General features: G+C 36.2%; 1 protein-coding gene across 1 annotated transcript in view; it reads right to left on the reverse strand.

Moving 5' to 3' along the window:
• Positions 1-14,083, reverse strand: part of LOC131075075 (phosphoglucomutase, chloroplastic) — a 41,323-nt gene extending 27,240 nt beyond the window's left edge. Inside the window, exons 1-8 of the mRNA XM_058011879.2 lie at positions 13,497-14,083; positions 13,347-13,412; positions 13,225-13,269; positions 12,813-12,905; positions 12,672-12,724; positions 10,492-10,543; positions 10,253-10,321; positions 10,039-10,107 (exon numbers count right to left, since the gene is read on the reverse strand). Of these exons, the coding sequence (XP_057867862.2) occupies positions 10,039-10,107; positions 10,253-10,321; positions 10,492-10,543; positions 12,672-12,724; positions 12,813-12,905; positions 13,225-13,269; positions 13,347-13,412; positions 13,497-13,760 (711 nt within the window). The 5' untranslated portion in view covers positions 13,761-14,083. The remainder of the gene's footprint in view (positions 1-10,038; positions 10,108-10,252; positions 10,322-10,491; positions 10,544-12,671; positions 12,725-12,812; positions 12,906-13,224; positions 13,270-13,346; positions 13,413-13,496) is intronic.
• Between the last annotated feature and the right edge of the window lie 305 nt (positions 14,084-14,388).

Raw genomic sequence — 14,388 nt, forward strand, 5'->3', positions numbered from 1 at the left:
TTTTCATTGGATACTTCAGCCCAAAGCCAACTGTGCCTCGCAAGTATCTCAGGATGTGTTTGGCTGCAACAAGGTGAACATGTTTAGGCATGCTTATGAACTGGCTGAGGGCATTCACTGCATAGCATATATCTGGTCTAGTGTTAACTAGATGCATCAATGATCCAATCAACTGCATGTACTCAAAAGGATTTGCAGAATCAGAGTTAGCTGCAGAAACACTCAACTTCTTTAAGTTAGATTCCATAGGAGTAGACATAGGTTTACAATCCATCATTCTAAATCTTTTCAGAATATCAATAGTATACTTTCCTTGACTTAAGAAAATTTCGTTAGGTCTTTGTTATACTTCTAGACCTAGAAAATAATGCATTAGATCTAAATCCTTCATTTCAAATTCTGAAGCTAATTCTTTCTTACATCTAATGATGAGATCATCTTTACCAGTAAGAAATAAATCATCCACATATAGAACCAGAATTAGCATTTCATCATTAGATACTTTAAAATAAATGTTAGAATCAGCATCATTTTTACAAAACCCTAAGCTTACCAAGTACTTATCAATTCTTTCATACCAAGCTCGAGGGGCCTGTTTGAGGCCATATAGTGCTTTCTTTAATCTGCAAACATGAGTTTCTCTTTCATGGATCTCATAACCCTCAGGTTGTTCAATATAGACTTCTTCCTCAATGACTCCATTAAGGAAGGCAGTCTTAGCATCCATTTGATGTAGCTTCCAACCTTTAGCTACTGCAATGGCTATTATAGTTCTAATAGAAGTATATCTAGCAACAGGAGCAAATATTTCTTCATAATCTATGCCTTCCTTTTGAGAGAAACCACGAGCTACAAATCTAGCTTTATATTTCTCAGTACTACCATCGGCATTATGTTTAATTTTAAATAACCATTTAGAGGAAACAACAGACTTACCTTTAAGTCTAAGCACAATATCCCAGACATCATTCTTGATGATTGACTGATATTCTTCATCCATGGCTAACTTCCAGGCATGATGGTTCAAGGCTTCTTCAACATTGCATGGCTCAGACTCAATGAGATTGCTCATCAATGCAACGTAGTTGGAGAATACTTGAGGTCTCTTGCTTTCTCTGAAGGTACCACTGGGGGCTGCAAATCTTTCAGCTTCTTGAATGGTGTTTCTCACCCAAAGTGGCCTCTTTTTGCTAACCACAATGTCACCAGGTACATCTGTGGGATTCATAGGCTCAAGTGGGTCATCATGCACTTCTTGAGGTGGAGGCACAACAGACTCCCTTTGAATCTCAAGGTTAGTATCAACATTCATATCTTGATTATCATTAGCCTCATCAATAACAGGAGAACCTTTTGACTTCTTAAATGCAATGTCTTCTTCAAAAGTAACATCCCTACTTACCTCAACATACCTTTGACCTGGAATGTAGATCCTGAAGGAGGATTCACTGTATCCAACTAGCATTCCTTTCTTTCCGGAGGGCTCCAACTTAGTTCGTTTTTCTTTAGGCACATGAACATATACAAGACTTCCAAAAATTCTCAAGTGGCTGATGTCAGGTTTGGATCTTGAGAAGGCTTCTTCAAGAGTCATATTCTTTAGAACACAATGGGGACATCTATTCTGAATATAGACCGTTGTTCTAGAAGCCTCAGCCCAAAGAAAGGTCTGCAAATCTTGATCATAGATCATGGCCTTTGCAGCCTCAACAATAGTCCTATTCTTTCTTTCAGCAACTCCATTTTGCTGAGGGTTGTAGGGAACACTAAACTCCCTCTTAATTCCTGACTCAATACAGAAGTCATAAAAACTGTCAGACATATACTCGCCTCCATTGTCACACCTTAAGCATTTAATTCTTTTACCAGAGATGTTTTCAGCCAATGCCTTAAATTCTTTAAATCTACTTAAGACTTCATCAGATTCTTTAGTCTTTAAGAAATAGATCCAAGTTTTCCTAGAGAAATCATCTATGAATATTACATAATAAAGAAATCCACTAGGGGGTGCTATAGACATAGGGCCACATAAACCAAAATGAACAAGTTCTAGTTTTTCTTTAGCTCTACTTTCACTTTTATGAAAAGGACTTTTAACATTTTTACCCATAGCAAAACCTTTACATGAATCATCATGAAATTTACTAAGTTTAGGCATACCTTTAACTATCTTTCCAAGAGAGGGAAGAGCTTGAAAGTGTAAGTGTCCAAGCTTTCTATGCTATAGCTCATGGGATTCAGGGGTCTCATTAATGAGGGCTTGAACAGGGTTAGAAGAAAGCTTATACAAACTATCATATCTATTTCCAATAACACGAGCAGATTTAAAACTAGATTTCTTAGGCCAAGCAAGTACTTTACCCTCAAAAAATGCTACTTGATAACCTTTATCTTCTAAAGCAGAAATAGAAATTAAGTTTCTTTTAATTCTAGGAACAAATAAGATATCACTAAGGTGAAGTGAAATACCAGAGTCTAAATTTAAAGTAGTGCCAGAACCTCTTACCGAATATCAAGCATCGTCACCAATTACCACATGTAAACTGGTATCCTTTTCTACTAAGTCTAAGAGATGTTCACGATAGCCTGTGATGTGTCTGGAAGCACCACTGTCAATCAGCCATGTGTTACTATCTGAAGGTATGCTGCTTGATAAGGCAGAGATGAATAAAAAGTCTTCATTTTGTTCTGAGACTTCATTTAGGTTGGCTTCTTTTTGCATGGGTTCATTCTGACATTCTTTAGCATAGTGACCATATTTGTCACACCCGAAACATCGAACACGAGAGAGATCTCTTGGCTTCTTCCAAGAATACTGAGAGCTAGGTGGTCTGAAATCTCTACTCCTCTTGGGATTATTTTTTTTTCCAATTACCACATTTTCTTACATTGGGCTACAAGCATATGTTGATCATTCACTTGAGGACTTTCGAGTTTTCCCCTTGTGGCAAGGCGAGATTCCTCATGAAGGCAATCGTTCCGAAGACAATCAAAGGTAGGGAATTCAAATCTCCCACTTATGGATTGAATGAAGGAGTCCCATGAGTCTGGAAGACCATTTAATGATATCATGACAATATCTTTGTTTCCAATGTCATGACCAATTGTGCCTAGTTGATCCTTTAGTTCTAAGATCTTCATGAAGTAAGACATAACTGAATCTTTCTTTGCCATTTTAATATGAAGTAATTGTTGTCTTAATGCAATTGCTCTACTGAGGTTATTGATCTCATAAATACCTTCTAGATGTTTGAATATCTCTCTAGCTGTAGTGAACTTAGAGATGGAGGTGACCAAATGATCTCTAACTGAGTCAATGATGAGCTTTCTGGCTTTGAGGGCATTCTTCTTGAATTGTTTTAACTCTTCTGCATCTGTCGGCTCAGTCAGATCTTTCTCTTCTACGAACTGAAGAAGATCTTCCTCGAGGGCAAGAAGGATGCGAACCTTCCATGCAACATATTTAAGACTCCCTTCGAGCCTATCTTCAACTTTCAGCCCCATTGACCTGACTGAAAATGAAAAAGCAAACTGGAAATAGCAGACTACTGAAATTCGAAGGTTAATCTAACCTAGAGCTCTAATACCATGTTGAGTTTTACACTTTCAGATTAATAGAAAACTCAGAAAACAGAATTAACCTTTATCCTAGATAGTTTACTATTAGATTTAGTAAGTTTTAGATTTAGGAACAAACAGAAACATAACCAAAATTGAATAAGACACTTATTACCCTGGGAAAACCTCCTAGGAGGAAAAACCCAGCCAGAAAAGATCCTCAAATCTGATTATGGATTATGAACAATATTCTAATTACAATACTTATCTTAGTTCACCCTTAGGGCTGATAGCATCTTCAACTTTCCAGTGGTCTCAGATATGCCTCTTAACAAGTTTCAGATCTGCCTTTTATTGCACCAACCAGTAGGTATACATAGCAACCAAAGATTTGTCCTTGAATAGAAGATGGATGATATATATGTCTTCAGCTAATGACTGTGACCAACTTCAAAACAGCAGGTCCTTCAATTGTCAGTTCACATGATGAGGAGTAGACTAATGGATTTTAATTAGCCTTAATGTTTGCATGAATGAACACCACTCTTGTGGAATTCGCACTCTCCTAACAGCAGAGATAACACTAGAGAGAAGCTGATGGAGTTCGCACTTTGCTGAAGATATTCGCCTTAATATTGATGTATTTCACACCTCTTGCTTGCAGACAGAATTCGTTTTTTTTTGTATGATAAATGAATGACTTAATTCATATATATATATATATATCTTTCCCTTGGAGGTAGACCTCTAGGTCGGCTTGCAATAAATATTTTATTTATTAATTTCTTTTCCCTTAGACACGTTTCATTTGGTGAGAGGCATATCATGAGGTGTGAGTTATAGGGTCGGCCCTATTGGAGAGTGGCGTGTGAGAAGGGCCCAGCCATAAAGGGTACACGTTACCCTTTCAAGATAAAGGGCCCAGCCCTTAAGGGCGGATTCCAATGTTGCCTTAGGCAATTGGAATCCGCTCTTCACCCTAATTAAAACTAACACTAAGTACCCAACTTGCATCCCAAATATATCTTTGCATTTCTCTATAATCATGATAAACGATAATACTAAAAATTGCACCACTTGATGCAAAGATTTGGCCGACTTGGGATCAGTTGTAAATACATTTGATTACTCAGTACAACAGGAATAATCTCATAATTCAATACTTTCAAAACAAATTGCCTTTAAATTTTGATTCTATTGGTATGTCCCAACTGAAGAAAGCAGCTTCGTATCCAGCACAATATTTGCCTAAATATCCAAATTCAATTGCTATAATTAGAAAACCGTATACTCATCTAGCACAATGCATTCAAACACCATTAATTTTTGTCAAAACCTCCATTAAAAATCTAAATTAAAATGGTGTCGCATTCCTTCAAATTCAAAATTGTAGTAGTACAACCTGCCCTTAAAAATTTAAGTTATTATATTGTAGACTTGAAAAATGCATCCCCTTACACTTTTCTCTCTCATTTTACACCAATTTGTGTGGAGGTCCTAGGAACATAGTCCTAGCACATGATTTTGTTCAATTTGGCACACTTTGTACTCTATTTATCAGTCACAAATATCATTTTACTTCTGCTCAGATCAGTATTTTCGTTGCCCAAGTCAAAGCCACCATCATGGCCTTGACCCTCTCCGTTGCAAATTGATATGTATTCTGGCCCTAAGCCAGCTAATGTTACCATTACCCATCCACATGCACACCAACAAGTTCAATTATAGAAGGACATCACCCCTAGGTCATTCCAATTATCACTTCCATCCACTGAGATCCCAAGATCATGTACTTAAATACACAGAATCATGAAATGCCTCTATTACATCTCTGTTTTACATCAGTCACACCTCTGCTACTCTAGCTCTTGCATCAACAATTAAATCTTAATTCTTACACAAACTATTATCTCAGGCATTCATTTCATCATTGTCAGGCAATTATTACAATTCTACCCCACTTGGTCAGATATTTACACATCTGTTGCATGTGCTGCTTGGAGTGTCTTCCAAATTATCACAAAATTCTTGAATCAATTAACAGATCTTGATTGAAATCTAGGAAGCCTTAACGATTCACCATTGCCATAACAAGACCCAACAGTATTCCTCAGCACCACCAGGTCTTCTATTTGCAGGTATAGAAACAGGCAAACTCATTTTCTGCAGGCACTGAAGTTTTAAAGATTCAACACTGCTTCAGAAGGATTGAGGCCTAACTTGCATCCTCAATCTGAATTTCTGCACAGCTTTCACAAAGTGCATTTGTCTCGGCTTTTATTTCCAGATTCTAGGTATCTATTTTCTGTCACAGTCAAGTCAGTCCTCTCTCCAACTTCAGTGTACGTATTTATTTTGGTTATTTTATCTCTGCTTCAGTTCCAAATTCATTAGTTTCAGGTATGTTTCTAGATTTGGCTCCTTTATCTAGGCTCCTTATTATATTGATTGTCTTATTTCATTTTTTAACCTAGATATTTATTGTACAGAGTGTTAGTTTTAATTAGGGTGAAGAGCGGATTCCAATTGCCTAAGGCAACATTGGAATCCGCCCTTTAGGGCTGGGCCCTTTCTCACACGCCACCCTCCAATAGGGACGACCCTATATCTCACGCAACTTGATGTGCCTCTCATGAAACGTGTTAAGGAAAATAATTAATAAATAAAATATAATTATTGCTAGCCGACCTAGAGGTCTACCATCAAGAGGAAGATATATATGTGTGTACTTCAAGATGAAGTAAATCAATTAATATCTCACGCACATCAGCAAATGCGATCTGCTCTGCTCCTAAATGTGATCTGCCCTCCTTCACTTGGCGAATCTGCTCCTTGGTGAACTGCAAGAACATTTGGTTATATGCTGCTTCAGCCTGTTGAAGTCATCTTCTGCTGATTGGTGTCTTGGTCATCTACAGCTAGGGCATCATTCTACATCACCTTGGCAACTTGCTGTTTGGACAGCAATCAGAGATAAGTGTTGTAATCAGAACATTATGCTTAATACATAATCAGATCTGAGGATCTTTCTTGCTGGGTTTTTCCTCCTCAGAGGTTTTCCCAGGGTACTTGTGTGTTGTGAGTTCATTCTGTTCATTTCTCTACTTTTGCTTAATTCTGGAAAATCCTAACACTAACAGCAATCAATATTAATCTGAAAATTAAGATAAATTTTTATTTTCTGAGTATTGTATTAATCTAAAAGACTAAATTCAACACAGAGTGTTTTATATCCTCCGAACATATATATCTTTTATTACATTAAATTAGGATTAACTAGCAAACTTTTGTGGTATGGCTTCTAAACTTGCATGCCTAGATCTTAATCATTGCACTAAATGAGAAATATATGCAAATCAAAAGGAAAAACCGTCATCATCGGAATTCAATATGGAAAAAAGATAAGAGCAAGTTACAAAAAAATGTAAATTGTCCTAAATAGCTCAAATAGTATGATCCTAATCACCAAGGCACCTAATTGGTTTCCTACATTTACCTAGATAACCTTATATATAAGCACAGTAACAAACAGAAATTTTAAAGAAAAGAATGGGCTGCAATGAACAAAATTTAGACTACCCTATTCACAACAGCATTTGTGATAAATTATACTTCTAAAAAGGTAGATGAAGTCTTTGTTTGACCTCTAATTTTTCCATTCTACACCAAGCAACATTAGCATGGCTTCAGCCTTCCACAGTAGTAGGGAGGGGCATACCTACAATTTTTTATCAAATTATTATGGCCACAATTGTATTGCCTTACATCTGAACTACAGGATCCACTCAATGCAACAAATACAAGATATTATGAAATTGATGAAAATCATTTTTAATAGCCAAGATCAAGTAAACATTTCAGTGATTTAAGGAATCTAGGAATAGAGACCTTACAAAATAGCTACTCTTGAGTGTGTAATAGGACAACTTGAAAGTTGAAGCAATCGTTTCCGTGTTTAAAGGTAGTTTCAAGGAATTAAACACATAAGGACTTAAATTACCCCAGCCATGACTGCATGTGTAAAGGCTACCTTTGTACATGCAAAGTTTAGAGATACATGCTATAGGTGCGGAGGACCTGAGGTGATTATGCATATTCCAGCATACCTGTTGCTGAGTGCTACAGTGTTCATATGGTGGAAATAATGTGATGCTTAAATAAAATTAAATAATTGATATAATAATAAATCTCTTGTCTAAACCCCACAGGACCAGCACAACAGCAAACTATAACCCAAATCACAAAATAAATTACAAGCGCAATTTTTTGCTAAAAAACACTGATTAAACATGCAGGGATGGCAATTTGGATCTCTGTGAGTTGTGTCAGCCTCGCTGAGAAAATACTCATAACACCCATTTCAAAGGGCATCACTTTGACACAAAAAAACAGCACCCTTTGCAGCAATGCAAACACTTTTCAACGGAATCAATATTTTCAACAGAATTTCACCGAGCATAGGACCTCACAATGCTTAAATCCTTTGAAGGTTTATGCAGCTCTTTTCTACTAATTTCGGAAGGGGTGATGTTTTATGAAATTTGTTAAACAAATGGTGTAAATATGTGCCAGTGGAAGCCCTTGAAAGACTTGCTTATTCCCTTACTGAATGGCTACATTTACAATATTCCAGGTAACTGGAGATTGCAATTCCTGATCCTTAATTACCCTACTGACTGCTACTATTCATTACATTAAACCACTAGGCTGCCACAATGGCTAATTTTTTACAATCAAAAATAATTGTTTCAACTGACTAGTTCACACGCGAGAAAATTAATTACATAAGTGCTGTTTGAAATCCAAGCTACATACATATTGCCTTCGGTGAAACTTGTGTTGTTCCCAATTTTTAAAGTGACAATTAATTAAACTGATTTTTATTAAGTTGTCAAAAATAAATGAAATATTTAAATGACGACTTCATATTAATCAATTTAATGATAATAATATAATTAAATATTATTATGTCACTTTATTAAATATGTTTTCCCAAGTCGGCCTCCTATCTTCTCGATACTTCCTGGAGACCTTTATAAGGGGTTCCTGGTGATGGTTTCCTCATGCTTTTGGATTTGATAAATGTTTGACAATTTCTGGAGATAAAAACCTTCAAGAGTGTGACAGAAGGGCTAGATGAAACCCTAGTTCTTCCTAAAGGGTGACGGAGTCTACATCTGAGCCAAATTTGTGAAGTCTCCTTTGGAGACAAATTTGCAGTTATTAATTAAGATATTTGCAGGTGTTGAGGCTCAATATAGTTTCATATTGAATATCTTCCATCTTAAATAAAGGACATTTTATATGGTTGTGAGCTGGCTGTGTGTTAGCTCGATCAAATTACAATTTCAGTATTTGCTCTGCCGTTTCATTACCATTATCTATCGTGGGCTTTAGGAGTGATTGTCTTTGAAGGAAATAACAGAAATTATTTTATCACAGGTTCCTAGTTCATCTAAGCGTGGCCTGAGTGATAATTATTGACATCCTATATTGACTGTTCTTTGTATGGCAGCGTATTAATATTCTAAGCAGTGAGTCTCATCATTTGATCGAAGCCATTGGCAAGGCATTTGCGATTATGGGACATGGCCTTGATTTGTAGACAAATGGTGCGATATAATCTTCCCTTGCCATGAAAAGCCTTTATATTAGAGAAACCAATCATTGAAGCATGTTGGGTTTTGATTCAAGAGTTGCAACATATAATCCTCAAAGCTGCCTGTTTGCTGTTGAGGCACAATAATAATTTCATACAGAGATGCCGCAAGGGGTCATAAGATAATTTCAAAGATTGGTGAATGCAATACAAAGACTGAGCTCTTCTTGTAAGGTGACTTCACTGAAGGAATAGGGGAGTGAGCAAGCATACTATAGGTGCTACGACTGGAGGAGTTTGTGGTAATTATTCTCCATATTAACCTGTTGAGAGCACCTTGTGGCAGAGATATTTCCACATCGGGAAGCCGCTGGAGCCAGTTTACGTGGTGTGGAGAGACTGAGTTTGGCAACTTCCAATGCCAAACTATATCGACTCCTGTATCTCTTCTTCCGTTGCCAAGAAAGAAATTATAAGGAATACAAATCAATGGAGATTTTGTGTAAGTCTTCTTTGTGTCTGATAAGCTGTGATTCTGAAATTCTCTCATAATAAATCGAAGGCATTGATTTTCTAATTCTGCGAATTTCTTAATATGTCATCATTGGATGTAAATCTGTGATTGATCCTTGTAGTATTAGATTGATATCAAATTTAGTTGTGATCTGAAAATTTATTCAAGTCTGAGTGTATTATTGGTGAAGATTCTAGAAATTAAAGAAAATTCTGTTACAAAGTAAGCCAGGGATATTTCAAAACTGCTGACAACAAAAACAAGTGAATATAAGATAGCTCTGGGACAGTGATATAAAGCGCCACATTTTGATCCATCCCAAATTTTATCCAAATATTGCTTGTGAACATGACTAGAAAATACTTACAGAAAGGGTGTTGCCATATATTTTATCTGTTATAGATTCAGGTGCAGGCTGTCCACTGCTATAGTTGAACTAAATAAATGAGAGAAAAGCATGATCAGTAAAATCAAAAAAAATAAGTAAAAGCAAAAGAAATTATACAAAAATGTCATTATATAGAGGGCAAAGTGGAGCCAAAAGGGATAGCAAATCCCTTTCAAATATTAAATATACCTACCTTTATACCCCAGTCATTTTCTGGTCCTGCAGGATTGTGACTTGCACTCATTATAAAACCTCCATTAGCCTGTTTGAAACATAATATTATTCAATAGCTCAAGATAAAGTTAATACTTCATTCTGCACAGCCGCTGAAATGTGCATAAAAAATCATGGGCAGATTAAATAAATGCTACAGCTGTTAAAAAGTGTAAAACTAAAAAAAGGGAAAAGTTAAAACATCAAAATAGGGGATACCTTCTTTTTACGAATAACTGCAGATACTGCAGGTGTAGACATCAACCCATCCCTGTCATAGAACCAGCTTGTCAGATTTCATGCCCAAATGCTGCATAATTAAATTACTATCATGCTAATAAAAAGAAACGAGGACTAAGTTGTGTGTTAAATCAAAATTAAAAAATTAAATATCAAATTTCTCTATCATTTTCAGCATTGTCATGGAAGACAAAAAAACATGTTGTACATAAGCAATATTAATTATCAATTAGTTTCCAGATTTTTCTGTTTATAATTTTGTTCCAACCTCAACCAACAAAAATGGGCTCCACAAGGCCATTTCTCACCAGAGTCATCAACAAGCAGAACATAAAGAATTAATTAATAACCTTGAATTAAGGATGCTGGTAGATTTATCCTGATAGAATCATGTATTCACAGGAATTGGTCCTTTTTATTAGAAGAATCTAGTTGGTAATTCGCATTCTTTAAGATTTTGATATACTGGTATTGATAACCCCCTTGTTGTCAAATTTGTAGTAATTCCCCTCATACTAGCAAAAGAAATTCTTGGGAACAACTCAACAAACCAAAAGAAAAAGAGTTTTCAATTAATAAGGTAAAGTTAGGGTTAGGGATTTTTTAAATTGCTGAAACCACTACAAAAAATTTGAAAAAAACAAAGTGTAAAAAAATGGCAGGATTGATTAGATGCAGATTTTATAGACACAACTGACGATTCCCTAAAAAGGGAGATTTAATCAGAAATTAATCACAATCAAATCTTGCTTCTGACCAAAAAAGGGTTGACAAATTAACTGAAAAAAACAAAGATTAATCAGAATAAATTGCTTTTTTAAAAGATTCAACTTTCTGCAACTAAGGTCAACATTCCCTCATAAATTTCTGTGATATCAGAGGATTTCATATATATCTAAACTTGCAACTTTTTTTTATTTTTTTATTTGAATGTCACTGCTAGAAATTAGAATGGCAAATTTCAAAAAAAAAAAGTTGAATTTACCAAACTACTCAAATCAACTCCAGGGCTCATTGAGTTACATGGTCCTAAATTTTAATGGAGAAATGATTTTTTTATTGACAAATATTTTTAAGTCAGAAATAGTTGTTGTCCACATATCAATTTACTGATGTATTTCCATCAGAATGCAAACAGCAATGTCCAGAGATCACCCAAACAGTTTTGGGATCTTCTATAATGACCAGATACCTATGGTTGGGAATGACTCGGCTTGGATATGAAAGGTGGTAGGTAAAGGGCCTCCAGAAATCCTATGCAAGAAAGCAGTGTTTTCTCTCCCTGGCATAAAAGTATAAAATAAAGTATTCATCCACCCTGATGCATGTAGAGAGGACACGGGTGATTGATCCTATTGCCTTGTGAAATATGGTGGAAATTTTAAATAAGACAACAGAAAGATTAAAAGACTCTGAAGAGATAAACAACAAATCTTTGACAGAAAGGACACACTGTTGGATAAGAATGTAGAACGTCAAAACTCTGTAGGACAAAGAAAACACTAAAGATGAAAAGCAAGCTTGAAACTATCTTTTTCACCTACTCTCTTATCGTCGCAATGTGCTCTATGGCAATGGTGTGTAAACCCTCTATGGTACAGCTGTCACCTAGATCAAACAAATATACATAAATAGTCTAGTACTGAGCTTATTGTCCCATGGTAACACTTGATTACCAAATAAGAGATCATCTCTGACATAACAAAATATGCAATCAGTATAGCAGCATCAATCCTAAAGCACAGTAATATTGTATCTTAAGACTAGAGCATTCTCTAGAACAATAGTAAAGTAATAAAAGAACAGAAATGAAGACATACTTTCTACTCTAGGTTTCTCCATCGTCCATGTAAACTCTCCGATTTTATCAGTCAAGTAACATTGTTTGCTTTTCGATCTCAATGTAAGGTACTTCCAAAAGTTTGCCCCAACCGGATTCCACAACATATTTTGAGGAAGTTTAAAAACCATAGCGGACCTATTTTAGGAAGTGCCATATTCTAAAAGTACAAATTTCATGACAGTTACCGTAGTGATTAAATTTCTTGACAGTTACCATAGTGATAAAATTTCATGACAGCTACCTGTAGCTACTGTGCTAACAACAGTTCTGATGAAAAATTGCACACTAGGAGCACTACATAACCTTTGGGCATTACCTTCCAACAAGAATTTTCCCCACGCCATTGCCTGCAGCTATTTTTATGATGATCTGCACTTTGGTTTAACCAAGAATCACACTCAGCACAAACTTTAGTTGCCTGGCAAAAATCTGTGGAGTTTGGATTCAAAAACCAGACCTGTGCAGCTTCCTTGTTAAAATAGCGCCCATCTCCACCTAGAACCAACAACCCACCTTTGTATTCTTCCGCTGGCAAAGAGTCGAACAGAGCCTGTATATAAAATGCAAATCGATCCTCATTATTGTCTCACTGTTTCCTTTCCTTTCCTATTATACTTATCGTACAGATAAATTAATTGCTTCACACTGACCTAACATAACGTACTACATTCTGAAAGCGACTAAATGAATAGGAAATATATACGCTAAAATAGCACATTTTATAGATCGATACTTCTTTCAAAAAATATGAAAAATTTGATCAAAACAGTTTTACTACTTGAAACTAAAACTGACAAGTCGGAAACAGTTATAGCGATTGAAATTGAAACTAACGAAATCCAAAGTGAGTAAGATAATGAATGAGGTACCTGAATCCAATTCGCAAGATAGTTTCGCTGCATAAACACTTTAACCTGCGGCAGAAGATCAAAAATATTAAAAAAAAATGATTTAAGAATAAACAAGTGTTGGTGTTTACACGAGAAATTACTTTCTTTCGCAGTCCACTGGTTCCAGTCTTCTGTCCTTCGACTGCTTTGGTTGGCACCGCTGTGACCTGGTAACAACCAAAGCAACTTAAAGTGGGTGGTAATAAGTATAGACATCATTGTGTAAAACTAAGGAGAGGAATCACAAATACCTGGAAGCCCTCGGGGCTTGCCACAGATGAAGAAGAAGCAGATACTTTGATCGGGGTAACTATTCCGATCGGCATTGGGCTTCGCCTGAGACTGAGGCCTGAAAGTGAAGGTGAAGGTGAAGGTGAAGGTGAAAGCGAAAGCGAAGATGAAGACGATGGGATTCTCCAGAAGGCAGGCGACTGCGTGTAAACATGAGCATGCCCCTGCCCCTGTACAGGGTGTGCCCCTCCGTGAAGATGATGAAGAAGATGCAAATGCCCCATTTTTTAATCTCTCACACACACTCTCCTGCTCAACAAGAGAAGAGAGGGCAAAAATAAGGCATGGAAAAGATCAGTGATCTCCACATGCAGAGGTGACGACTATACACAATCTCCGGTGCAGCGGGCCGTCTCGCCCATGGTATCCATTGCCTGCGGCAGTGGCCGGGACACGTGTCTCACCCTCAAAACTTGGTTTTTAAGCATATTCGTTTAATCCCTGGAAATCTTGCGAGGTCCGCTCACGGGAGAAAGAAAAGAATAAAATACAAGATCAGATTTTTTACGAAGAAGAAGAAGAAATTTTTACGTTCCCAACGTCAAAGATGGTCTGTGAAATGAAAGGAATAGGTACTCGAAAGCTCTTCTTAGGGAGATGAGCGTGCAAGTAAGAGATCAAAATTTTGATACTTTTAATTTAAAGAAAAAATAGTAGTTTTAATTTATAGTTTTAAGGTGGATTTTGAGAAAATAATATACGAGTAGAAATATTTTGGAATAGATTTTATCATAAGTTTAATTCAAAATATGAATAAGGAAAAGGAGTTTTTGTTTGGAGAATATCTTTTACACTAGAGAAAATAATTAGAGAGATTGAATCATGGAATCCTAAAATTCTTCAAATTTTAAT

This window comes from Cryptomeria japonica, chromosome 3, assembly GCF_030272615.1.
Source record: "Cryptomeria japonica chromosome 3, Sugi_1.0, whole genome shotgun sequence".
In the NCBI taxonomy this organism is placed as follows: domain Eukaryota; kingdom Viridiplantae; phylum Streptophyta; class Pinopsida; order Cupressales; family Cupressaceae; genus Cryptomeria; species Cryptomeria japonica.